Source organism: Mustelus asterias, chromosome 21 (assembly GCF_964213995.1).
Source record: "Mustelus asterias chromosome 21, sMusAst1.hap1.1, whole genome shotgun sequence".
Lineage (NCBI taxonomy): Eukaryota > Metazoa > Chordata > Chondrichthyes > Carcharhiniformes > Triakidae > Mustelus > Mustelus asterias.
In genome coordinates, this window is record NC_135821.1 from 18,104,813 (window position 1) to 18,130,850 (window position 26,038).

The 26,038-nt window shown below is 48.9% G+C and overlaps 1 protein-coding gene across 2 annotated transcripts in view; it reads left to right on the forward strand.

The window, feature by feature from the left end:
* srebf2 (sterol regulatory element binding transcription factor 2) overlaps nt 1-26,038 on the forward strand; it is an 82,514-nt gene that overhangs the window by 3,110 nt on the left and 53,366 nt on the right. For both annotated transcript variants that reach the window (XR_013500403.1, XM_078237580.1), the window contains exons 2-8: nt 5,469-5,849; nt 8,905-9,089; nt 11,251-11,397; nt 12,297-12,521; nt 17,781-17,895; nt 18,807-18,988; nt 20,477-20,663. Coding sequence is in view for 1 of the 2 variants with exons in the window: in XM_078237580.1 (XP_078093706.1) it covers nt 5,469-5,849; nt 8,905-9,089; nt 11,251-11,397; nt 12,297-12,521; nt 17,781-17,895; nt 18,807-18,988; nt 20,477-20,663 (1,422 nt within the window). In the remaining variant the exon portion in view is untranslated. The remainder of the gene's footprint in view (nt 1-5,468; nt 5,850-8,904; nt 9,090-11,250; nt 11,398-12,296; nt 12,522-17,780; nt 17,896-18,806; nt 18,989-20,476; nt 20,664-26,038) is intronic.

The window sequence follows — 26,038 nt, forward strand, 5'->3', positions numbered from 1 at the left end:
ATGATTGGAGGCGTTTTATGCCCCAGTTGATACTGGCTAACAAGGCACAGATTAAAATAAAAGTTATAAAGTTTTATTTATTAGTCACAAGTAAGGCTTACATTAACATTGCAATGAAGTTACTGTGAAATTTCCCGAGTCGCCACAGTCCGGCACCTGCTTGGGTCAATGCACCCTAACCAGCACGTCTTTCAGAATGTGGGAGGGAACCGGAGCACCCGGAGGAAACCCACGCAGACACGGGGAAAATGTGCCGACTCCACACAGACAGTGACCCAAGCTGGGAATCGAACCCAGGTCCCTGGCGCTGTGAAGCAGCAGTGCTAACCCACTGTGCTACTGTGCCACCCTGGGATTAAACCTGGGACTTTTTGATCTGCGTGCCTTGGCAAGACATTGGGAATCCAGGAAGCTGGATTGAATATTGTTAGTCCTGCTGCTGAATGTTAACAAACTCAGGGGTACTTGTTGCCTGTGCCAATCTGTGATGGGCAGATCCATTCAGTGCAAATAACAACTGTTGAATACTAGCAACAATTACTTGAACATCTGGCAACAAAACTTTAGGCTCCATCATGTGCATGGTGCAAGGGTTAAGGCAGAGTTGGTTGCTTTCTTGGCCCTTGTAATGTTGCTGGCTAAGATTTGATGTGATAATGGGACATGTGTTGCCATCTGGAGCAGCACTCAGCCAATGCATTTAAATGGTCATTGGATAAGCATATGGATGATATTGGAATAGTGTAGGTTAGATGGGCTTTAGATTGGTTTCACTGGTCGGCGCAACATCGAGGGCCGAAGGGCCTGTACCGCGCTGTAATGTTCTATGTTCTAATGTCCGTGTTGCTCAGTGACTTGGGAATCTCTTGCCACACAGTAAACCTGGGGTTTGCAAGAGAACAGTTCGCTGTTGATTTGATTTGTTTTGAGTTTTTGTCACATGTATTGGGATGCAGTGAAAAGTATTGTTTTTTGCGTGCTATACAGGCAAAGCATATCGTTCATGGAGGAGGAAACGAGAGGGTGTAGAATATAGTGTTATAGTCACAGCTAGGGTGTAGAGAAAGATCAACTTAATGCGAGGTAGGTCCATTCAAAAGTCTGATGACAGCAGGGAAGAAGCTGTTTTTGAGTTGATATGTGACCTCAGACTTTTGTATCTTTTTCCCGATGGAAGAAAGAATGTCCGGGGTGTGTGGGGTTCTAATTATGCTGGCTGCTTTGCCGAGGTAGCGGGAAGTGTAGACAGAGTCAATGGATCGGAGGCTGGTTTGCGTGATAGATTGGGCTGCATTCACAACTTTTAGTAGTTCCTTGCGATCTTGGGCAGAGCAGGAGCCCATACCAAGTTGTGATACAGCCAAAAGAATGCTTTCTATGGTGCATCTGTAAATGCTGGTGAGAGGCGTAGCTGACATGCCAAATTTCCTGTCTTCTGAGAATGTAGAGGCGTTGGTGGGCTTTCTTAACTATAGTGTCAGCATGGGGGGATCAGGACAGGTTGTTGGTGATCTGGACGCCTAAAGACTTGAAGCTTTCGACCATTTCTACTTCGCCCCCGTTGATGTAGATGGGCATGTTCTGCACTATGCTTCCTGAAGTCGACCTCCTTTGTTTTGTTGACATTGAGGGAGAGACATTGTCTCATTCATGTATCTGTCTCATCATTGTTTGAGATCTGATCCACTATGGTGGTGTCGTCAGCAAGCTGGTTCTGCAGTATTCAGTGAATTAGTTCATACTTGCACGCAGCTTCATTCCACAGCTTTTGTACACTGCTGCATCCGGATGTGTCATGTTCAGTTATCCACACAGGCACGAGGTCAGTTCATGTTTCCAGGCAAGCCTTTGGCTTGTCATCCTCTCCACTTTAGCTGAGTGGTAGCACTGTCATCTGTGAGTCAGAGGGTTGTGGCGTCAAGCCCCATTCCACAGATTCTAGCTCATTGTCTGGGCTGGCACCACAGTGCAGGACTGAGGGAGTGCTGCACTGTCTGACATTACCTTTTGGTTGAGCTGCTAAAACCAGCTCCCATACCCCCATTCGAGTGGAGGTAATGGATCCCACAGCTGGAACAAGAGAAGGTCTCCTGGCCAATGACACAAGAAATAGAAGGAGGAGTGCATCACCAGGCCCTTCAAGCCTGCCCCGCCATTCAATACAATCATGGCTGATGCACTCCACAAATTCTTCCTCTATGCTACCCTTGCCAGCTTGGTTTGTCCAATTAATATGCAGATTGAAAACTCCTATGATAATTGCAGTTCCCTTCAAACATACCCTTGATAATTTCCCCATTTATGCTCTGGCAAATTATTAATCCTCCAATTAAATATGAAATCTGGTTTATTTCCTTGCTGTGGGAGCTGGCTGTTCACAAATTGGTTGCTGTATTTTCCTATGTTACAGCAGTCATTACGCTTCTAGAAAATCATAGAAACCCTACAGTGCAGAAGGAGGCCATTTGGCCCATCGAGTCTGCACCAACCACAATCCCACCCAGGCCCTACCCCCATATCGCTACATATTTACCCGCTAATCCCTCTAACCTACACATCTCGGGACACTAAGGGACAATTTTAGCTTGGCCAATCAACCTAACCCGCACATCTTTGGACTGTGGGAGGAAACCGGAGCACCCGGAGGAAACCCACGCAGACACGAGAAGAATGCAAACTCCACACAGTGACCCAAGCCAGGAATCGAACCCAGGTCCCTGGAGCTGTGAAGCAGCAGTGCTAACCACTGTGCTACCGTGCCGCCTAAGTTGTTAAAGGTGTTATATAAATGCATTTCTTTCTTGTGTTCTTCCATGCTTGGCATGCAATCTTCCCGTGTTAAACTGAAGAACATATTCCTCTGTCACAATTATCCTAAGAATAGTTTTAAATTAATCCAGAACTTTTACGCCAACAATAGTTACACAATCCTGCTACAATCAACACAAGTTCCGGCTGATTACAGCACTTAGATTATGTAATCTGGACAATTTCACAATTTTCACAAAGCATTTCTTTGTACTTTGCTGAATATAAGCTGCGGCTAATGTTACCTCATTGAGAATGGGTCAAAAAAAGAATAACAATAGCTACTGTGTCTGTACAGTGCCTTTAATGTACGGAAGTATCTTCCAGGCACTTCACAGGAAAATGACCCAAGTTGACACGGAGCCAAAGGATACTAGGTGGGGTAGTTAAAAGCTTGAGTAAAAAGGGTCTTAAAGGTAAAGCAAGAGGTCGGGGGGGAGGAATTCTGATGCCTGGTGCCTGGGCGGTTGAAGTGTTGCCATCAATGTTGAGGCAAAGAGTTTAGCAGATTTAAAAAAAAAATCATAGAATCCCTACAGTGCAGAAAGAGACCATTCAGCCCATCAAGCCTGCACTGACATCAATCCTACCCAGGCCCTATCCCCGTAACCCCATGTTTTTATGTTGCCAATCCGCCCGAAACTAAGGGGCAATTTAGCACGGCCAATCCACCTAACCCGCACATCTTTCGGACTGTGGGAGGAAACTGGAGCACCCAGAGGAAACCCACGCAGACACGGGGAGAACGTGCAAACTCCACACGGACAGTTACCCAAGGCCGGAATTGAACCCAGGTCCCAGGCTGTGAGGCAGCAGTGCTATCCACTGTGCCATCCTTAAATCATTAGCATAGATATTACATTGGGGGGAAACAGAGATAAAGCATTTTTATCTGAAGTGCTTCCCAATAAGTTAAATTTTATCATCTACATGTGGTAGGATTCGAACCCAGGTCCCCCAGCCCATTACCCTGTGCCTCTGGATTACTAGTTCAGTGACAACACCACCAAGCCACCGCCTCCCACAATGATTGGCAGGACAAAGAATTCTTGGAAAGCTGGAGAAATGTAGTAGATATGAAGGAGGCAAGGCCATGGAGTGATTCTGGATACGAGGATGTGAATTTTAATGTTGGGTGTTGTTGGTCTGGGAGCCAGTGTAGGCCAGTGAGCACAGGAATGATGGATGAATGGGACCCAGAAACCTTTCAGGAACATAAGGATGCAGTTTGCTGATGGAAGCAACATAATTAGCTGTGGCTCAGCTGCTCGCAAGCTTGCCTCCTAGTTACAAGGTTTCAGGTTCAAGCCCCACGCCAGGGTCTGAGCACAAAAATCCAGGCTGACATTGGATGATAATTCCAGACCAACAGCACCTCAATGTTAAAATTCACATCCTCATGTTCAAAATTGCTCCATGACCTCACTCCCTCCATATCTCCCTAACCGCTTGATTGGCACCACATCTACAAACCTTCAATCTCTCCACCACCGACGCTCAGTAGCAGCAGTGTGTACCATCTACAAGATGCACTGCAGCAACTCACCAAAGATCCTTATACAGCACCTTCTAAACCCACGACTACTTCCACCTAGAAGGACAAGGGCAGCAGATACATGGGAACACCACCACCTGCAAGTTCCCCTCCAAGCCACTCACCATCCTGACTTGGAAATATATCGCCGTTCCTTCGCAGTCGCTGGGTCAAAATCCTGGAATTCCCTCTCTAACGGCATTGTGGGTCAACCCACAGCCCGTAGACCGCAGCGATTCAAGAAGGTAGCTCACCACCACCTTCTCAAGGGCAACTAGGGATGGGCAATAAATGCTGGCCAGTCAGCGACAACCATGTCCCATGAATAAACAAAAGAAAAAAAATCCCTCAATCAACATCAGATAAAAATGGTTACATTAATCCTTCACTTGATGTTGCCTTTGCCTTCCTGAAAACCAGATTTTCCCATGTCAACAAATATAAAAACTGTAATTAGGTTCTGCAGGACCTTCCTCTTCAGAAAAAAATTCAAACATTTTACCCTGTATGTTGGAAAAACACGTGGCTTTTGCTACCAAATAAACCTGTTGGATTTTAACCTGGTGTTGTAAGACTTCTTACTGCGTTGGAAAAACTGCATTCCCGAATTCCTTTATTTGTAAATGAAATAAGTTTTTTAAAGAAAAATAAATTTAAAACTAAAAAAGAAATATGCTCATTGAGCTTCCGGTCAAGCAAGATCTTGATTTAAAAATCCTCACCTTTCTCTTCAAATCCCTCCATTTCCTCGCCCCTCCCTAACACCATAATCTTCTCCAACCCTCCCAAGATATCTGCACTCTTCTGCATTCCCAGTTTTAATCGCTCGGCAGGTGGCTGTACCTTCAGTTGTCTCAACCTCTCTAAACCTCTCCTCTTCTCTATCTCACTTTCCCCCTTTAAGACACTCCTTAAAATCTACCTTTTTGATCTAATATTGCCTCATGTACCTCCATGTCATACTCTGCTCTGTAATGCTCCTGTAACGTGCCTTGTGAGCTTTCATTAAGTTAAAGGCGCTATATAAATATATGTTATGGCAGTTATTATTGTGGCTCCTAAGTAAGGTGTTCTAACAGAACCTGGGTGTATTTTTACCTGCTTGATATTCTGTATTCTTTTGCAGAAATGCTGCAGTTTGTCAATGGCCAAGTTGGAGATTTTCCGGACCTATTTGATGAACAATTCAGCAATGGGCTACCAGGGTGTGACAAGCTTGACCAGGCTCCCAGTAACCTGCAGCAGCAGCGGCAGCAGATGGTGCAGCAACAAGGACACCTCCAGCAGCAACAACTAGTGCAACCACAGGTTCAACCCTCGGCACTGCCCCTGGCGCCATCATCTGCTGCCCAAAGGACCACCCCTGCACTTCAGCCTCGACCACCCACTCAGACGCAACCACCGCAACAAACGTTCATGATCACTTCAAATTTCACCCCAACCCCAACACAGACCCACTTCATCCAGCAACCAGTCCTAACCTACCAGAACCAAGGTGGATTTTCAGGTAACCACCCCCTCGTTAGAGCTTGGGTATTTTTTTTGCATGGGAAATTTTTGCCTGTTGTTCCGAACTAAACAACACAAGAGTTTTAAAGCTTATCTATTTGAGTCACAAGTAGGCTTACATTAACACTGCAATGAAGTTACTGTGACAACACCACCAAGCCACCGCCTCCCGCAATGATTGGCAGAACAAAGAATTCTTGGAAAGCTGGAGAAATTTAGTAGATATGAAGGAGGCAAGGCCATGGAGTGATGCTAAACATGGGGATGTGAATTTTAATGTTGGGTGTTGTTGGTCTGGGAGCCACTGTTGGCCAGTGAGCACAGGAGTGATGGATGAATGGGACCCAGAAACCTTTCAGGAACATAAGGATGCAGTTTGCTGATGGAAGCAACATAATTAGCTGTGGCTCAGCTGCTCGCAAGCTTGCCTCCCAGTTACAAGGTTTCAGGTTCAAGCCCCACTCCAGGGGATGAGCACACCGGAGTGTGGCCACGAGGGGATTTTCACAGTAACTTCATTGCAGTATTAATGTAAGCCGACTTGTGACTAATAAATAAACTTTACTTTTACTTTACTGTGGGAGGAAACCAGAGCACCCGGAGGAAACCCACGCAGACACAGGGAGAACGTGCAGACCCCGCACATACAGTGACCCAAGGCCAGCATTGAACCCTGGTGTTGTGAGGCAGCAGTGCTAGTTACTATGTCATCCATGAAAGTTCTTTATTGTGTCTTTAAGCTTTCTCTTTGCTAAAGAAAAGAACCCCAGCCTTTCCTGTTGAGTGTAGCCATTCTGGTATCACCATTCTTTATACCATCACATGTCTCCATTTTCGTTCTATGATATGGAGATTCGAACTGTGCACAGTATTCTAACAGTGGCCTAATCGACGTTCAGTATAGTTGAGCATAACTTCTTTGCTTTTCAATTCGATCCCTGCAGAAATGAATCCCAGTTCCTAGCCTGCATGTTTTCAGCTGCTGCACTTGAGGCACACCTTGTGCCAGTGCAGCATGTGCTGCATTGGACGAGAACGGGCGAGTGACTTTTAACAAACCTCAACTACTGAAATATACTCAGTGTGCCAGTTGCTTGGCATACATCAGCTAATATATCAGATGTATCAGGGTGGCACAGTGGTTAGCACTGCTGCCTCACAGCGCCAGGGACCCGGGTTCGATTCCCGGCTTGAGTCACTGTCTGTGTGGAGTTTGCACGTTCTCCCCGTGTCTGCGTGGGTTTCCTCCGGGTGCTCCGGTTTCCTCCCACAGTCCGAAAGATGTGCTGGTTAGGGTACATTGACTGGAACAGGCACCGGACTGTGGCTACTAGAGGAATTTCACAGTAACTTCATTGCAGTGTTAATGTAAGCCTTACTTGTGACTAATAAATAAACTTTAAACTTCAGATGTAGCAAGTCCTGTGGCAGTGGGACGACGGGGACAGGTGGAGAATGTTACTGTCAGTCTTGAGTCATTACCCTCCCTAAGGGTGATTGATGGTCACTGTCCACACATTGAGGCAGATGTGGGTTTTGTATCTCAAGGTGACGGAGTGTTTAGGCTCGGAGCTGCTTTCGCCAGTCTGAGGAAGGGGGGAAAAAAAGGAACTTTAAACACAGCCTGCCCTCCCTGCATTTGCCAGGTCACTGCTCCTTGCTGCTTACCAATCACTGCGGTCAAAGCATAAAGCAAACTCAATTTCAAAGTGCAGTCGGATCTGTAAAGCAACATTTGGTTTAATGTTGCGATGAGATGCCCCCAACCCAGATGGTGAACAACTGGGTCTCCTTGATTTGATTTAGTATTGGCACACACTGAGCTTTCACCCATTAAAGTGACCGGGGAATCCATCATTATTAATCCGTGTTGCTGACTTCATAGAATTCTTACATTTGATTTGACTTATTTTTGCCACATGTATTAGTATATACAGTGAAAAGTATTGTTTTTGCGCACTGTACAGACAAAACATACTGTTCATAGAGTACATACGGGAGAAGGAAGGGAGAGGGTGCAGAACATAGTGTTCCAGTCACAGCTAGGATGTAGAGAAAGATCAATTTAATATAAGGTAGGTCCATTTTAAAGTCTGACAGCAGCAGGGAAGAAGCAGCTCTTGAGTCGGTTGGTACGTGACCTCAGACTTTTGTATCTTTTTCCCGATGGATGAAGGTGGAAGAGAGAATGTCTAGGGTGTGTGGGGTCCTTGATTATGCTGGCTGCTATTCCGAGGCAGCGGGATGTGTAGACAGTCAATGGATGGGAGGCTGGTTTGCTTGATGGACTGGGCTATGTTCAGTTTCTTGCGGTCTTGGTCAGAGCAGGAGCCATACCAAGCTGTGATACATCCAGAAGGAATGCTGTCTATGGTGCATCTGTAAAAGTTGGTGAGAGTCATAGCAGACATGCCAAATTTCCTTAGTTTTGTGAGAAAGTAGAGCCATTAGTGCGCTTTCTTAACTATAGTGTTGGTGGGGAGGGACCAGGCCAGGTTGTTGGTGAAGTACAGTGCAGAAGGAAGCCATTTGGCCCATTGAGTCCTCATCCACTCTCCGATAGATATCTTACCTATCCCCATAATCCCATGTATTTACCTCACTAATCCCCCTAATCTTTGGACTGTTGGAGGAAACTGCAGCACCCATTTAAAACCCACGTAGTCACGGGGAGAGCAAATAAAATCCATACTGAGAGTCACTCGAGGCTGGAATTGAACCCGGGTCCCTGGCGCATGAGGCAGCAGTGCTAACCACTGTTCCACCATGCCGCCATTATGACTTGTTCATCTGTATCTCCTTTTGCTTCACTACCATATTTAAACTGTTATTTTCCAGAGGGTACATGACTTCCTCATTATGCTAACAAAGTTCACCAGCACACACAGCTATATTGAAATTAATGTGTCCACTAAGCATTGCTTTTGCAAGTTTGTCAAAGCCTGTGTATAGGATAAAGTTTTAGTTCAAGTACATGTGAGTAACATGGAGTGTTGTGATTGCTACTGTTCGGAGCCCAGGTTTACTTACTTTAATCTTGGATGTTTTCACAGTTCTTCAGCCTCAGATACAGAACCTGGTAACTTCCCCACAGGTCCAGCCAGTTACCTTCCAGCAGCAAGTGCCAGGCCTGTCCAGGATGCTTACTTCAACCTCTACCATTGGCACCATTCAGACGCTGACCCCGGGCACTACCACTACTGTCCAAACGCTCTCACCACAGGTACAGCAGGTACCAGTAAGTATGCATTTTCGTTAAATTAGAAACAAAGAACCATAGAAACCCTACAGTGCAGAAAGAGGCCATTTGGCCCATCGAGTCTGCACCGACCACAATCCCACCCAGGCCCTACCCCCCCATATCCCTACATATTTACCCGCTATTCCCTCTAACCTACGCATCTCAGGACACTAAGGGGCAATTTTAGCATGGCCAATCAACCTAACCCGCACATCTTTGGACTGTGGGAGGAAACCAGAGCACCCGGAGGAAACCCACGCAGACATGGGGAGAATGTGCAAACTCCACACAGACAGTGACCCAAGCCGGGAATCGAACCCAGGTCCCTGGGGCTGTGAAGCAGCAGTGCTAACCACTGTGCTACCGTGTCGCCCCTTCACCACTTAATTCACCACTTAAATTATATATCTTTTCATATCTACGTAGGTAAGTTTAAAAAAGTGATTTTTATCTTCCATCTCTTAAGCTGGATGAATACGTGATTGGAATTATGTAACGACTTTAATCAGGCAATTGAGTTTGGCCTGTTAGAATATGAAGCACGAAAAGATGTCCCTGACTAAGGGCCAAATTGTTGGGACAATCAGGGAGCCTCTTGCTTTGTATTTAACCAGGAGTGTCGGTTCCTCTGGGACTCCTAGTGTAGACTGCTAACTGAAAGCTGAGTTTAAAATCCAACAGAATTATCATAGAGAGAGTGTGGTGGTAAGATTAAGAATTTCCACAGCTTAGGAAATTTCATACGTAGCTTTTTGTATAACCAAACGGGCAGTAATCTTTACACTGCATGCCTGCTAATGCCTCGAGTTTTCCTAATTTGGCAATCTGTCCTAAATTTAACAAGAATACTTTTCAGTCTCCTATTATTAACCAGTTGTAGCTTAACATTTCACTTTTTTAGACCAAACATTGTCCCCATTAAACTAAAGATAGTTTAATGGGGACAATGTAGAGGAGCTTTACTCTGTGTCTAACACCGTGCTGTACCTGTCCTGGGTGTGGTTGATGGGGGACAGTGTAAAGAGAGTTTTATTCTATATCTAACCCCCATGCTGTACTTGTCCTGGGAGTGTTTGATGGAGACAGTGTCGAGGGAGCTTTACTCTGTATCTAATCCCCGTGCTGTACCTGTCCTGGGAATGTTTGATGGGGACAGTGTAGAGGGAGCTTTAGTCTGTATCTAACCCCGTGCTGAATCTGTCCTGGGAGTGTTTGATGGGGACAGTGTTAGAGGGAGCTTTACTCTGTATCTAACCTCTTGCTGTCCCTGTCCTGGGAGTGTTTGATGGGGACAGTGTAAAGAGAGCTTTACTCTGTATCTAACCCCCGTGCTGTCCCTGTCCTGGGAGTGTTTGATAGGGACAGTATAGAGGGAGCTTTACCCTGTATCTAACCTCTTGCTGTACCTGTATTGGGAGTGTTTGATGGGGACAGTGTAAAGAGGGCTTTACTCTGTATCTAACCCCCGTGCTGTCCCTGTCCTGGGAGTGTTTGATAGGGACAGTATAGAGGGAGCTTTACCCTGTATCTAACCTCTTGCTGTACCTGTATTGGGAGTGTTTGATGGGGACAGTGTAAAGAGGGCTTTACTCTGTATCTAACCCCCGTGCTGTCCCTGTCCTGGGAGTGTTTGATAGGGACAGTATAGAGGGAGCTTTACCCTGTATCTAACCTCTTGCTGTACCTGTATTGGGAGTGTTTGATGGGGACAGTGTAAAGAGGGCTTTACTCTGTATCTAACACATGATTTAAGATTGCGCCGGAGCGTGGCAACTTCTTGCAAGCTGCCCCCTGCAGACCCTCTAATTCTATCTTTTACTCTTGTTCGATGCTTTTAAAACTATACTCTAACTCTTAAACTCCATATTAAGTTGATCTTTCTCCACACCCTAGCTATGACTGTAACACTATATTCTGCACTCTCTTCTTTTCTTCTCCCTATGAATGGTATGTTTTGTCTGTATAGTGCGCAAGAAACAATACTTTTCACTGTATCCCAATACATGTGACAATAATAAATCAAATCAAATAAAAATTATTCGATTCTATTCCCATTTGTGAAATTAACTTCTAAACCTAGTATTTTGGTCAATTAATTATCAGGAACATTGTTCGCAGCTTTTTTATGTTACATCTGGTGCATTTTCTTCTATTCCAGGTCCTGGTGCAGCCTCAGCTCATAAAGACAGACTCCTTGGTCCTCACAACACTGAAAGCTGACCGCAGCCCAGTCATTGCAGCGATGCAGAATCCAACCATTGCCACACTGGCCACCCCAGTCCAGACAACAGCTTTACAAGTCCCGGTACGTTCAATTCAAAGAGAAATCTGAATCATTAATGTCAGCTCAAATGGTGGGATTGCTTTCCTAAAATGTATTGGCCAGAATTCTCTGGCCGTTCACGCCGGCGGGATTCTCCGGTCCCGCCGGCAGTGCACACCCACCCACAGGTTTCCCGCCAGTGTAGGGTGACGTCAGTGGGAATTCCCATTGACGTGAGACCAGAGAATCCCGCCGCTTGCAAACAACGTGCCACCTCCCACCAGCGGGAAACATGCAGCTGGGAGACTGGAGAATCTCGCCCGTTTTGTTTTTGGGACTGTTACTGAATATACATACTTTCCGACAGGCTTCGGACCTCCAGTGAATGTCAAAGCAACTCCACTGAGAGAATTCACTTAAAGAAAAACCATTTGCTACTGGACCTCACCCATGGCTGAGTTAATCAAAAAGCAAATTAAGGAACAACTGCGCCGCGCCCGTTCTTGGGTACAATGCGGTCGTAAAGTGGGGCGTCAAGCGATTAGCGCGATTAACGTGTCTGCGTGGGTTTCCTCCGGGTGCTCCGGTTTCCTCTCACATTCCAAAGATGTGGGGGTTAGGTGCATTGGCCATGCTGAATTGCTCTTAGTGTCCCGGGATGCGTAGGTTAGAGGGATCAGCGGGGTAAATATGTGGGTTTAAGGGGATAGGGCCAAAGTGGGATTGTTGTCGGTGCAGACTCGATGGGCCGAATGGCCTCCTCCTGCACTGTAGGGATTCTATATCTGTCCATTCAATGGAACGGCATGTCACGTGGGAGGGACCCAAAATGGAGACCAAGAGTACATCGGAAGCAGATTTTAAAATGAAAAACTGGAAAATGTATTGAACCTTTAGGTTTGTGGGTTGGTAGAGATTTACTTTCCTGTTTTCCATCTCAGACGCTGGTCAGCAGCAATGGGACTATTTTGACCACCGTGCCAATGATGGTTGGACCTGACAAGATTCCCATCAAGCAGATTGTTGGGAATGGAAAAGTCCCGACAGAGGGGCTGAAGGAGGGTGAAAAGAGAACAACACACAATATCATTGAGAAGCGCTATCGATCATCCATCAATGATAAGATCATAGAGCTGAAGGATCTTGTGATGGGGACAGACGCTAAGGTAAGTTCATTATATGACTTATTTCTTAATACGGAATCTTGCATTGTGGTGGTGTGCTATGTTCGTGTAGGTTACAACTCATAAAGGTTAAAGGAAGAAAATAGTATACTGTGTTAGTATGTTCCATGCAACAGTTTGCATTTCATTCATTGTTCAAGCTAACTATTAAATTATCCAATTTAATCTATCCTTTAGTCTTAGTAGATATGTTTACCACATGGTGCTCTACTGATTTAGTTGAGATCAGAAGGTCAAGGATCTAATCTCTGACTTTTGGATTTGATGCTAAGAATATTTAGTGTCTTGAAGCAGAAGTGGTATCGCAATTAACCTCCACATCTTGCGGGGGAAAAAAACTGAACCATAATTTAGAACATTGTCACAGTTTATATGGGAGGGCAATCAGCAAGGACAGTATCGGTGTTAGCTGTGATTCTGTCTGTGGTTAAATGCCCTACAATTTAGGTTCACACATGAAGTGGAGCATTTTGATAAGCCACCTGAGAGATGTCAATTTTTCTTATTCAGTCCTGGGTCGTGGGTGTTGCTGGCTGGGCTAGCATGTATTCCCCGTCCCTAAAGTGGTGAGCCACCTTCTTGGAACCATTGCCATCCCATGTGGTATCGTAGAATCCCTACAGTGCAGAAGGAGGCCATTCAGCCCGTCGAGTCTGCACCGACCACAATCCCACCTAGGCCCTATTCCCGTAACCCCACATATTTACCCTGGAATCCCCTGACACTAGGGCCAATTTAGCATGGCCAATCAACCTAACTCGCACATCTTTGGACTGTGGGAGGAAACTGGAGCACCCGGAGGAAACCCACGGAGACGTGGGAAGAATGTGCAAACTCCACACAGACAGTGACCGGAATTGAACCCAGGTCCCTGGCGCTGTGAGGCAGCAGTGCTATCCACTGTGCTACCATAGGTAAACCAGCAGTAGTGTTAGCAGGGGGTTCCAGGATTTTGACCTGGTGATAAAAGTTCCAAGTTGAGATTGGAGGGAAACCCTTTTAGGCATGCATCTATTGTCCTTGTCCTATGTGGTCGAGGTCGCAGATTTGGAAAGTGCTTGGTAAGTTGTTGCAGTGAATCTTGAATAGTTACACACAGTGCTGCCAGTGTGCATCAGTCAGGAGGGAGTGAATGTTTAAGGTGGTGGATAGGGTATAAATGCTTAACAAGCCACAGTATCTTCAGAGCAAAGATTTAAAAAATTTAGCATCCATTTGCAGGGCTTGTTTTGAGCCTCTTCTGACCAATGTTAATGACCTAGACTTGGATGTACAGGGCACAATTTCTAAATTTGCGGATGACATTAAACTTGGAGGTATTTTGAACTCTGAGGAAGGATAGACTTGTAGACGTCTAGTGATAGACTTCAAGAGGCTGGTGTAATGCAGGGACGTATGGCAGATTAAATTTAATGTGGCGAAATGTGGAGTGATTCATTTTGAGAGGAAGGAGAAGCAATATAAACTAAAGGTGTAATTTTACAGACAGAATGTGCACAGATTGCTGAATTGGTAGGGCAGGTTGAGAAAGTAGTTTAAAAGACACAAGGGATCCTGGGCTTTATAAATAAAGGCATTGAGTACAAAGTCAAGGCAATTATAATGAATGTTTATTTACAGCCAGTCCTCACTTTAAGCTGTCCCATTTAAAGTTGTTTCAATGTGTTTTTAATAGGGCCGGTATTCATGTTTAGCATTGTCATTTCATGCCGGGTGTGATCCAATCGACAACATTTTGGAACAGCCTGTCCTACTCCTCTGACCCTCTGGTCACTGCAGATCCTCTCCCACTTGGGGCTTACCTCTGGCTGGTAATGGGAAAATCTGATTCACTTAAAGTTGTTTCATTTAAAGTTCCTCATTTCAGAAATGCCGCTACAAAGTTATGCAAGGAATTAAAAAAGTTTATTTATTAAGTAAGGCTTGCATTAACACTCCAATGAAGTTATTGTGAAATTCCCCTAGTCGCCACACTCCAGCTCCTGCAGACACGGGAGAACGCACAGACAGTGACCCAAGCCAGGAATTGAATCCAGGTCCCTGGCGCTGTGAGGCAGCAGGGCTAACCACAGTGCCGCCCGAATTACTGTAATACTGCAGTTGATGCTGCACAAGTATTGTGTCCAATCCTGCAGGAATTATGTGAAGACATTAGCGAGGGAGCAGAAAAGATTTAAAAGTTCCTTGGCAACCGGCCAATTAATTGATCAGGAACCCGATTGCATCTTTCGATTAAGCCAATCGGAGATAGTGCCAACACAGAGGCTCGGGACCCACCAGACGCCATCATGTTTAGGCCTTACTGCATATAGCTTATGTTCCAATGCCCATATAAGGGAATATTGGCTCCAAAAGTTCTGTAAACACATCCTTCTGCTGGGAAAAAGCTGTTATATCTAACACCTTGCGTCTTCTGAGAAGTTTCAGGCCAGCTTGGCCACAGGAAATCCCAGCACACCTTTTTAAAAAAAACCAACTTTGACCATAAATCAGGTTTGCTTGATTGAAGATCTTGCAGTATATTAAAAAATAACACACTCTGGAGGCCAATTGGCCACATTGCAGAGCAGGAAGTTAAAAACATTTAAAATCCTTTACTTTTAACTTCAGTTTTCGGAAAGCTGGGTTCGATTCCCGGTTTGGGTCATTGTTTGTGTGGAATTTGCACATTCTCCCCGTGTTTGCGTGGGTTTCCTCCGGGTGCTCCGGTTTCCTCCCACAGTCCAAAGATGTGCGGGTTAGGGTGCATTGGCCATGCTAAATTGCCCCTTAGTGTCCCGGGATGTGTAGGTTAGAGAGGATTAGTGGGGTAAATATGTGGGGTTACAGGGATAGGGCCTAGATGGGATTGTCGGTGCAGATGTGATGGGCTGAATGGCCTCCCTCTGCACTGTAGGGATTCTGTGAAAGCAAAATAAATGGATGATTGTGTTAAGGTAGTGGCTAAAATAAAGGAAAACAGACATTTAAAAGGAATCGTCCTTCAAAATACATTTATCATTGTGGAGAAATTTCAGAAATGTACATAATTAACTCAGTAAGGATGCTGAGCACTAATTACGAAGTTAGTAAGTCAGGCGTCCGTCAACAACGTATAATATTTTTCAGGGTTTTTACACCGAGACTAATATGAATTAATGAGGAGGGTAATTGGGAGGGAGACAGTGACCGAGTGCTAGTGTCACTGGGCCAAAGCTCTGGGGGCACGAGTTCAGATCTCACCATGGCAGTTCACAGGATTTAACTTCAATGAATAAAATCTGGAATTGAAAGCCAGTGGCTGCAGCGGTGACCATGAAATTATCAGTGATTTTTGTTAAAAACCCATTGGGTTCATTAGTGGAAGAAGTCCATAGAATCCTGACAGTGCAGAAGGAGGCCATTCGGCCCATCGAGTCTGCACCCACCACAATCCCATCCAGCTCCCATCCCTGTAGCCCCACGTATTTACCCTGCTAGTCCCCCTAACACTAAGGGACAATTTAGCATGGCCAATCAACCTGACCCACACATCTTTGGACTGTGGGAAACCGGAGCACCCAGAGGAAACCCACGCAGACACGGGGAGAATGTGCAAACTCCACACAGACAGTGACCCAAGCCAGGAATCGAACCCAGGTCCCTGGCGCTATGAGGCAGCAGTGCTAGTCACCATGCCGCCCCTAAGTCTGGCATCCTTATCCGGTCTAGTCGACGTGTGATTCCAGACCCACAGCAATGTGGTTGACTCTTAATCGCTCTTGGGGCAGTTGGGGATGGGCAATAAATGCTAGCCTTGCCAGCAATGCCCACAGTCCATGGACGAGTGTTTAAAAAAAGGTTGCAGTCTGTGGGAACCACCACAGGGGCGCCCTATGGAGGAATGTCGTTTCATCGGCAACAACCTCTGAGTTTCCGTGTTGTTCTGCACATGCCCAGTTTAACAGTGTTGCTGTCAGTTTCAGTGGAGCAATGATGGAGAAGGCTGGCCATCTTCATAGAATCCTACAGTGCAGAAGGAGGCCATTCGGCCCATCGAGTCTGCACTGACCACAAAGAACAAAGAAAATTACAGCACAGGAACAGGCCATTCGGCCCTCCAAGCCTGCACCAACCATGCTGCCTGACTTAACTAAAACCCCCTACACTTCCGTGGACCATAACCCTCTCTTCCCATCTCATTCATGTACTTGTCAAGACGCCCCTTAAAAGTCACTATCGTATCTGCTTCCACTACCTCCCCCAGCAACGAGTTCCAGGCACCCACCACCCTCTGTGTAAAAAATCTGCCTCGTACATGTCTTTTTAAACTTGCCCTCGCACCTTAAACCTATGCCCCTCCAGTAATTAACTCTTCCACCCTGGGAAAAAGCTTCTGACTATCCACTCTGTCCATGCCTCTCATAATCTTGTAGACTTCTATCAGGTCTCCCCTCAACCTCCGTCGCTCCAGTGAGAACAAACCAAGTTTCTCCAACCTCTCCTCATAGCTAATGCCCTCCATACCAGGCAACATCCTGGTAAATCTTTTCTGTACCCTCCCCAAAGCCTCCGCATCCTTCTGGTAGTGTGGCGACCAGAATTGAACACTATATTCCAAGTGCGGCCTCACTAAGGTTCTATAAAGCATCAACATGACTTGCCAATTTTTAAACTCAATACCCCGGCCGATGAAGGCAAACATGACGTATGCCTTCTTGACTACCTTCTCCACCTGCATTGCCACTTTCAGTGACCTGTGTACCTGTACACCCAGATCCCTTTGCCTATCAATACTCCTAAGGGTTCTGCCATTTACTGTATATTTCCTATCTGTACAATCCCACCCAGGCCCTATTCCTGTAACCCCACATATTTACCCTGCTAATCCCCTGTCACTAGAGTCAATTTAGCATGACCAATCAATCTAACCCGCACATCTTTGGGAGGAAACTGGAGCACCCGGGGGAAATCCACGCAGACACGGGGAGAATGTGCAAATTCCACACGGACCGGAATCGAACCCAGGTCCCTGGCGCTGTGAGGCAGCTGTGCTAACCACTGTGCCACTGTGCCGCTCTAAGTTATTTTGGCTATCGTTACCACAGCAAAATCTGGACCAATGCACATCATTGGATTTGAAGCATTTTGGACATCCTGACGATCGAAAGGCGCAATACTAATGTAAACCTTCTTTTCCAAGGGATGTAGATTTTCAATGTTCCATTTATTGTCCAAATTGAATGGAAATCTCGGCAAATACTAACATGCCGTATTTTGTAGATGAATAAATCTGGAGTGCTGAGGAAAGCCATCGATTACATCAAACACCTGCAACAAGCCAACCACAAGTTACGACAGGAGAACATGGCATTGAAAATAGCCAACCAGAAGAACAGTAAGTAATGCCAACTTTGCATCATGGGGTGATTCCCACACTCTGCAGCCTTTACCTGCCTGACACTAAGGGGCAATTTAACATGGCCAATCTTTGGCATCTTTGGAATGTGGGAGGAAACTAGAGCACCCGGAGCAAACCCATGCAGAGATGGGGAGAACGTGCAGACTCCACGCAGACATTCACGTAGCAGTAACAAAAACAGAAAATGCTGGAAAATCTCAGCAGGTCTGACAGCATTTGAGGACAGAGAATAGAGCCAATGTTTCAAGTCTGGATAACCTTTCAACCCAGCTCTGATGAAGGCTCATCCAAAACATTGGCTCTCTCCACAGATGCTGTCAGACCTGCTGAGATTTTCCAGCATCTTCTGTTTTTGTTTCAGATTCCAGCATCCGCAGTATTTTGCTTTTATCTTACCCGTAGCAGTGCCAAGCCTTCAATGACATCCATCTACATTTGGATACCTTCCTTACCGACACCTGTATCGAGTAATGCCAAAGCTTCAGATAAATCTCATTCAGAACGATGTTAGCAACATTGTGGCACAGTGGTTAGCACTGCTGCCTTACTGTGCCAGGGACCCGGGTTCAGTTCTGGCCTCGGGACACTGTGTGGAGTTTGTACGTTCTCCACGTGTCTTCGTGGGTTTCCTCCGGGTGCTCTGGTTTCCTCCCACACTCCAAAGATGTGCAGGTTAGGTGGATTGGCCGTGCTAAATTGTCCCTTAGTGTCAGGCAGACTAGCAGGGTAAATGCATGGGGTTATGGGGATAAGATCTAGGTGGGGTTGTGCTTGGTGCAGACTCAATGGGCTGAACGGCCTCCTCTTGATCTGTAGGAATTCTAAGGATGTTAAGATGGAGAGGTTAAAGGTAAATTGATTTCTCCTTCCCCTTCACATTATCACAGAGGGTCTAAAGGCGCCTGAGATTTCCAGCCTTCTGGACATTGATGTCGACCTGAAGACGGATGACTTCAAATCGCACTTATTGATGATGTCGCCACCACCTTCAGATTCTGGCTCCCCGGGTACTTTCTCACCGTGTTCCATTGAGTCAGAACCTGGAAGCCCCCTCCTTGATGAAGCCATGGTAATAGCCCTTTAAATTGCTTTCATTTCCATGTGTTTTTATTTCATTATTAAATTATTGAAGATGCTCTATATTGCTGAAAACAGCTTGTGTTACAACGTGACTTGGAACTTTAAAGATTTATGATTTCCATTTACAGTTTGTTTTATTTCAAAAGCTCATTAAGATTCTTGTACGCTTGCCTCTCTCACTCTTGCTCACCTTTCACTTCTTGTTTGAATAATCCAAATGGCTGTATTTTTTAAAACATGTGTTAAGCTAATAATATGGCGTGTGTGTGTGTGTTATAGTCCACTGGAGTCCGAGTTGCCAAGCAACATGCACTTTTCCATGCATCTTGTAGTCTAGAGCTATGGACTGTGATGGTAGAAGCTCCAATGTTCTTTCCATTTGATTTGATTTATTGTCACATGTATTAGTATACTGTGACAAGTGTTGTTTCTTGCGCGCTATACAGACAAAGCATACCGTTCATAGAGAAGGAAAGGAAAGAGTGCGGAATGTAGTGTTACAGTCATAGCTAGGGTGTAGAGAAAAATCAACTTAATGCAAGGTTGGTCCATTCAAAAGTCCGATGGCAGCAGGGAAGAAGCTGTTCTTGTATGTGACCTCAGACTTTTGCATCTTTTTCCCGACGGAAGAAAGTGGAAGAGAAAATGTCTGGGCTGCGAGGGGCCCTTAATTATGCTGGCTGCTTTGCCGAGGCAGCGGGAAGTGTAGACAGAGTCAATGGATGGGAGGCTGGTTTGTGTGATGGATTGGGCTACATTCACGATCCTTTGTAGTTTCTTGCGGTCTTGGGCAGAGCAGGAGCCTACCAAGTTGTGACGCAACCAGGAAGAATGCTTCCTACGGTGCATCTGTAAAAGTTGGTGAGTGTCGTAGCTGACATGCCAAATTTCCTTAGTCTTCTGAGAAAGTAGAGGCATTGATGAGCTTTCTTAACTATAGTGTTGGCATGGGGAGACCAGGACAGGTTGTTGGTGATCTGCACACTTAAAACTTTGAGGCTGTAAAAGTTGGTGAGAGTTGTAACTGACATGCCAAATTTCCTTAGTCTTCCAATGTTCTTTCCATCACCTGTCTGACCAGGAATCTATCCCACTGTTACTGCCTGTCATTGGCTTGATTCGAAAGGATTTGCAGGTTGATACTCAACCAGTTGGCTATGTAATGAATGCATCTTCCTTGAACAACAAGCCCTGGAGTGGGACACAAACCCAGAGCTGGCTCAGAGACAAGGAAGCTCCCCAGTGTGTCACAACCAATAATATCGAGTCTTGCCCCCAAAGGCCGTGGTTGCTGGGGGACAGTGGCGCTTTTGAGAAAAAGATTGATGATTTATCTTAGGCAAGGGATATGGAGTTAAAGTGCTGATCAGCCGTGATCTAACTAAATGACCCAGCAGCCCTGAGGGACTTTATAGCCTCCTCTTGTTCCTAACATTTCTAAATAGGGTATTTATTGTAACAAATTTTGTCTGTACAGGTCAAGGAGGAGCCAATGTCACCCCCGACCCTGGGTATGCTGGATAGCTCTCGGATTCTGCTGTGCACCATTACCGTGCTGTGTCTCTCCTTCAATCCACTTGCGTCGCTTTTTGAGCATCGAGCTGACTCGGCCGCAACTGACGGTTCTGGACACCACGGCAGAAGTATGCTTGGAATTGAGTCTGGTAAGTGCTAATAGACCTCGTGTTTTCTGATCCACAGTCTGGTGATGGCTTCCCGTTTACCTACCGGAATTTTCACCTGATGAAACACATTGAAGTTGCAATACAGGAAGAGGCCATTTGGCCCAGATTTTGTTTTCCCCCCAAGATGGTGCCAGAGCGAGGTGACTTCTTGCAAGCTGTGCCCAGCATGCCTTCTAATTCTATCTTTTACTCTCGTTCTATGCTTCTAAAACTTCATTCTAACTTTTTAAAACTCTCTAACAATGATCTTTCTCTACACCCTAGCTGTGACTGTAACGTTACATTCTGCACTCTCTCGTTTCCTTCTCTATGAATGGTATGCTTTGTATAGCGCGCAAGAAACAATACTTTTCACTGTATACCAATACATGTGACAATAATAAATCAAATCAAATCTCTTTGTCTCTCCATTTAAACAAAGAGTTTTCAAATTCCAAAGATTCACAACCCTCTTGGTGAAGAAATTTCCCTTCATCTTAGTAGGAAATCCCCAACCCCTCATCTTAAGTCTACGTCCCAGCCAGGGACAGTATCTACCCTACCAAGCCCCTTCAGAAATTTGTATGTGTAGATGAAGCATAGAAACTGGAAGCAGGAGGAGGCCATTCGGCCCCTCGAGCCTGCTCTGTCATTCATTATGATCATGGCTGATCATCAAATTCAATATCCTGATTCCCCCATTTCCCTCATGTCCCTTGATCCCTGTAGCCCGAGAAGCTATATCTAATTTCTTCTTGAAATCACGATGGCACAGTGGTTAGCATTGCTGCCTCACAGCGCCAGGGACCCGTGTTCGATTCCCGGCTTGGGTCACTGTCCGTGTGGAGTTTGCACGTTCTCCCCGTGTCTGCGTGGGTTTCCTCTGGGTGTTCCGGTTTCCTCCCACAGTCCGAAAGATGTGCCGGTTAGGTGCATTGGCCGTGCTAAATTCTCCTTCAGTGTACCTGAACAGGTGCCGGAGTGTAGCGACTAGGGGATTTTCACAGTAACTTCATTGCAGTGTTAATGTCAGCCTACTGGTGACACTAATAGATAAACTTAAAAAAAACAAAACATTTTGGCATCAACTACTTTCTGTGGTAGTGAATTCCACCCCCTGGGTGAAAAAAAATCTCTCCTCACCTCAGTTCTAAAAGGTTTACCCCTTATCCTCAAACTATGACCCCTAGTTCTGGACTCCCCCACCATCGGGAACATTCTTTCTGAATCTACTCTGCAATAAAGGTGGGGCTCGAACCACGACCCTGAGATTAAGAGTCTCCTGCTCTTCCGTCTGAGCTAGCCGGGCTACTTAGAAGGGTAAGAGATGAGATCATCTCTCATCTTTCTAAACTCCAGAGAGCAGAGGTCTCATTCCTGTCATTCCAGGAACCAATTAGTGAATCTTTGCTGCATTGTCTCCAGTGCAAGTACATTGCATCTTAAAGTGGAAGCAAAAACTGCAAACGGCACTCCAGGTGTGGTCCCACCAAAGCCCTGTACAATTGCAGTGAGGGCAGCAAGGTGGCATAGTGGTTATGGTTAGCACTGATGCCTCACAGCGCCAGGGACCCGGGTTCAATTCCAGCCTCGGGTCACCTTCTGTGTGGAGTTTGCACATTCTCCCCGTGTCTGCATGGGTTTCCTCCAGGTGCTCCGATTTCCTCCCACACTCCAAAGATGTGCGGGTTAGTTTGATTGGCCAGGGTAAAATTGACCCTAGTGTCGGGGGATTAGCAGGGTAAATAGGCGGGGTTACTGGAATAGGGTCTGGTGGGATTGTGGTCAGTGCAGACTTGATGGGCCTTCTGCACTGTAGGGATTTTATGGAGTTTCTTATTCTTGTATTCCAAACCCCTTTACCATTACCACTTCCCCATCTTTAGCCACTGAAATATCCTGCTCTACATTCTAATCAATTTTAAACCTCTTCCAATTCCGTACCCTTTGATCTTTGCCAGTAATCTCCTGTGGGAGGCCTGCTTTAAAAGCTTTCTTAAATCCATGTGCAGTATAATCACAGCATTTCCCCAATCTACTATGTCCGTTACCTCATCAAAGAATTGTTGTGCATGATCATCTTTTGAAATCAGCACTTCCATTCGCTCTTTATCCTGTAACATGGTCACTTTGTCCATAATTAATGGCACTAAAAATCTCCATACGACAGATGTTGGGCCAACTCTCCTGTAATTATCGGAATTAACTTAGTCCCCTGTTTTTAAAATGGATTCGACACTGGTCGTTTTCCAGTCCTCCAGCGCATGGCCGCACTCAGTTGAGTCCTGAAATCTAATTTAAACTCTCTGCAATTTATACCCTCTACTTTCACGATAGGTCCTGTTGCCCAAGTACTTATTTCCTTTAGCTTAACTAGCCGATCAGAAATGTTCCTTTAATCCATCACGATATCTTGATCCCCCCCTTCACCCGCCACCCTCTTTCCCCCCCCCTCGCATTGCAGAGTTTACCCGGCATTTAATATCCCTCTCATTAGATATAAAAGCTCCAGTGATATTATTTTCAAAGAGCAGGTTTCCAGTGTTTGGGTCAAATTCATCCTTTAAACCAGGCTTCTTCATCCTTTCCAGGATTTGGAGTTGGGGAGAGGATATTTCAAGATCTTTCTCGTTCAAGGGGCTGCTGAGCGAATTTTAGAAAGATAAACTTTGGCTCAATGGTTTAAAAAAAAAAAATGCTGATGTGTGAAAAGAATAGACCTCTTTTCCCCCCCCCCCTCACCCGCCACCCTCTTTCCCCCCCTGCCCCTTGCCCACCACCCTCTTTCCCCCCCCGGCCGCCACCCTCTTCCCCTCTCCTTCGCCAGCCAGCTTCTTCCCCCTCCCCCTCGCCCGCCACCCTCTTCCCCTCCCCCTCGCCCGCCACCCTCTTCCCCTCCCCCTCGCCCGCCACCCTCTCCCCTCCTTCGCCCGCCATCCCCTTCCCCCCCTCCCTCGCCCGCCACCCTCTTCCCCCTGCCTGGCCCGCCACCCTCTTCCCCCTGCCTGGCCCGCCACCCTCTTCCCCCTGCCTTGCCCGCCACCCTCTTCCCCCTCCCTTGCCCGCCACCCTCTTCCCCCTCCCTCGCCCGCCACCCTCTTCCCCCTCCCTCGCCCGTCAGCCTCTTACCTCACTCGCCCGCCACCCCCTTCCCCCTCTCGCCCGCCACCCTCTTCCCATTCACCCCCGCCCGCCACCCTCTTCCCCGCCCCCCCCACCCGCCAACCTCATCTCCCCCCTTCGCCCGCCACCCTCTTCCCCTCCCCTTCGCCCGCCACCCTCTTCCCCTCCCCTTCGCCCGCCACCCTCTTCCCCTCCCCTTCGCCCGCCACCCTCTTCCCCTCCCCTTCGCCCGCCACCCTCATACCCTCCCCCCTTTGCCCTCTTACCCTCCCCCCTCGCCCGTCACCCTCTTCCCCCCCCTTCGCCCGCCACCCTCTTCCCCCGCCTTCGCCCGCCACCCTCTTCCCCCCCCCCTCGCCCGCCACCGTCTTCCCCCCCCCTCGCCCGCCACCCTCTTCCCCCCCCCTCGCCCGCCACCCTCTTCCCCCCCCTCGCGCGCCACCCTCTTCCCCCCCTCGCCCGCCACCATCTTCCCCCCCTCGCCCGCCACCCTCTTCCCCCCCTCGCCCGCCACCCTCTTCCCCCCCCCTCGCCCGCCACCCTCTTCCCCCCCCCTCGCCCGCCACCCTTTTCCCCCCCTCGCCCGCCACCCTCTTCCCCCCCTCGCCCGCCACCCTCTTCCCCCCCCTCGCCCGCCACCCTCTTCCCCCCCTCGCACGCCACCCTCTTCCCCCCCCTCGCCCGCCACCCTCTTCCCCCCCCCCTCGCCCGCCACCCTCTTCCCCCCCCCTCGCCCGCCGCCCTCTTCCCCCCCTCGCCCGCCACCCTCTTCCCCCCCCTCGCCCGCCGCCCTCTTTCCCCCCCTCGCCCGCCGCCCTCTTTTCCCCCCCTCGCCCGCCGCCCTCTTTCCCCCCCTCGCCCGCCGCCCTCTTTCCCCCCCTCGCCCGCCGCCCTCTTTCCCCCCCTCGCCCGCCGCCCTCTTTCCCCCCTCGCCCGCCGCCCTCTTTCCCCCCCTCGCCCGCCGCCCTCTTTCCCCCCCTCGCCCGCCGCCCTCTTTCCCCCCCTCGCCCGCCGCCCTCTTTCCCCCCCTCGCCCGCCGCCCTCTTTCCCCCCCTCGCCCGCCGCCCTCTTTCCCCCCCTCGCCCGCCGCCCTCTTTCCCCCCCTCGCCCGCCGCCCTCTTTCCCCCCCTCGCCCGCCGCCCTCTTTCCCCCCCTCGCCCGCCGCCCTCTTTCCCCCCCTCGCCCGCCGCCCTCTTTCCCCCCCTCGCCCGCCGCCCTCTTTCCCCCCCTCGCCCGCCGCCCTCTTTCCCCCCTCGCCCGCCGCCCTCTTTCCCCCCCTCGCCCGCCGCCCTCTTTCCCCCCCTCGCCCGCCGCCCTCTTTCCCCCCCTCGCCCGCCGCCCTCTTTCCCCCCCTCGCCCGCCGCCCTCTTTCCCCCCCTCGCCCGCCGCCCTCTTTCCCCCCTCGCCCGCCGCCCTCTTTCCCCCCCTCGCCCGCCGCCCTCTTTCCCCCCCTCGCCCGCCGCCCTCTTTCCCCCCCTCGCCCGCCGCCCTCTTTCCCCCCCTCGCCCGCCGCCCTCTTTCCCCCCTCGCCCGCCGCCCTCTTTCCCCCCCTCGCCCGCCGCCCTCTTTCCCCCCCTCGCCCGCCGCCCTCTTTCCCCCCCTCGCCCGCCGCCCTCTTTCCCCCCCTCGCCCGCCGCCCTCTTTCCCCCCCTCGCCCGCCGCCCTCTTTCCCCCCCTCGCCCGCCGCCCTCTTTCCCCCCCTCGCCCGCCGCCCTCTTTCCCCCCCTCGCCCGCCGCCCTCTTTCCCCCCTCGCCCGCCGCCCTCTTTCCCCCCCTCGCCCGCCGCCCTCTTTCCCCCCCTCGCCCGCCGCCCTCTTTCCCCCCCTCGCCCGCCGCCCTCTTTCCCCCCCTCGCCCGCCGCCCTCTTTCCCCCCCTCGCCCGCCGCCCTCTTTCCCCCCTCGCCCGCCCCCCTCTTTCCCCCCCTCGCCCGCCCCCCTCTTTCCCCCCCTCGCCCGCCGCCCTCTTTCCCCCCCTCGCCCGCCCCCCTCTTTCCCCCCCTCGCCCGCCGCCCTCTTTCCCCCCCTCGCCCGCCCCCCTCTTTCCCCCCCTCGCCCGCCCCCCTCTTTCCCCCCCTCGCCCGCCCCCCTCTTTCCCCCCCTCGCCCGCCCCCCTCTTTCCCCCCCTCGCCCGCCCCCCTCTTTCCCCCCCTCGCCCGCCCCCCTCTTTCCCCCCCTCGCCCGCCCCCCTCTTTCCCCCCCTCGCCCGCCCCCCTCTTTCCCCCCCTCGCCCGCCCCCCTCTTTCCCCCCCTCG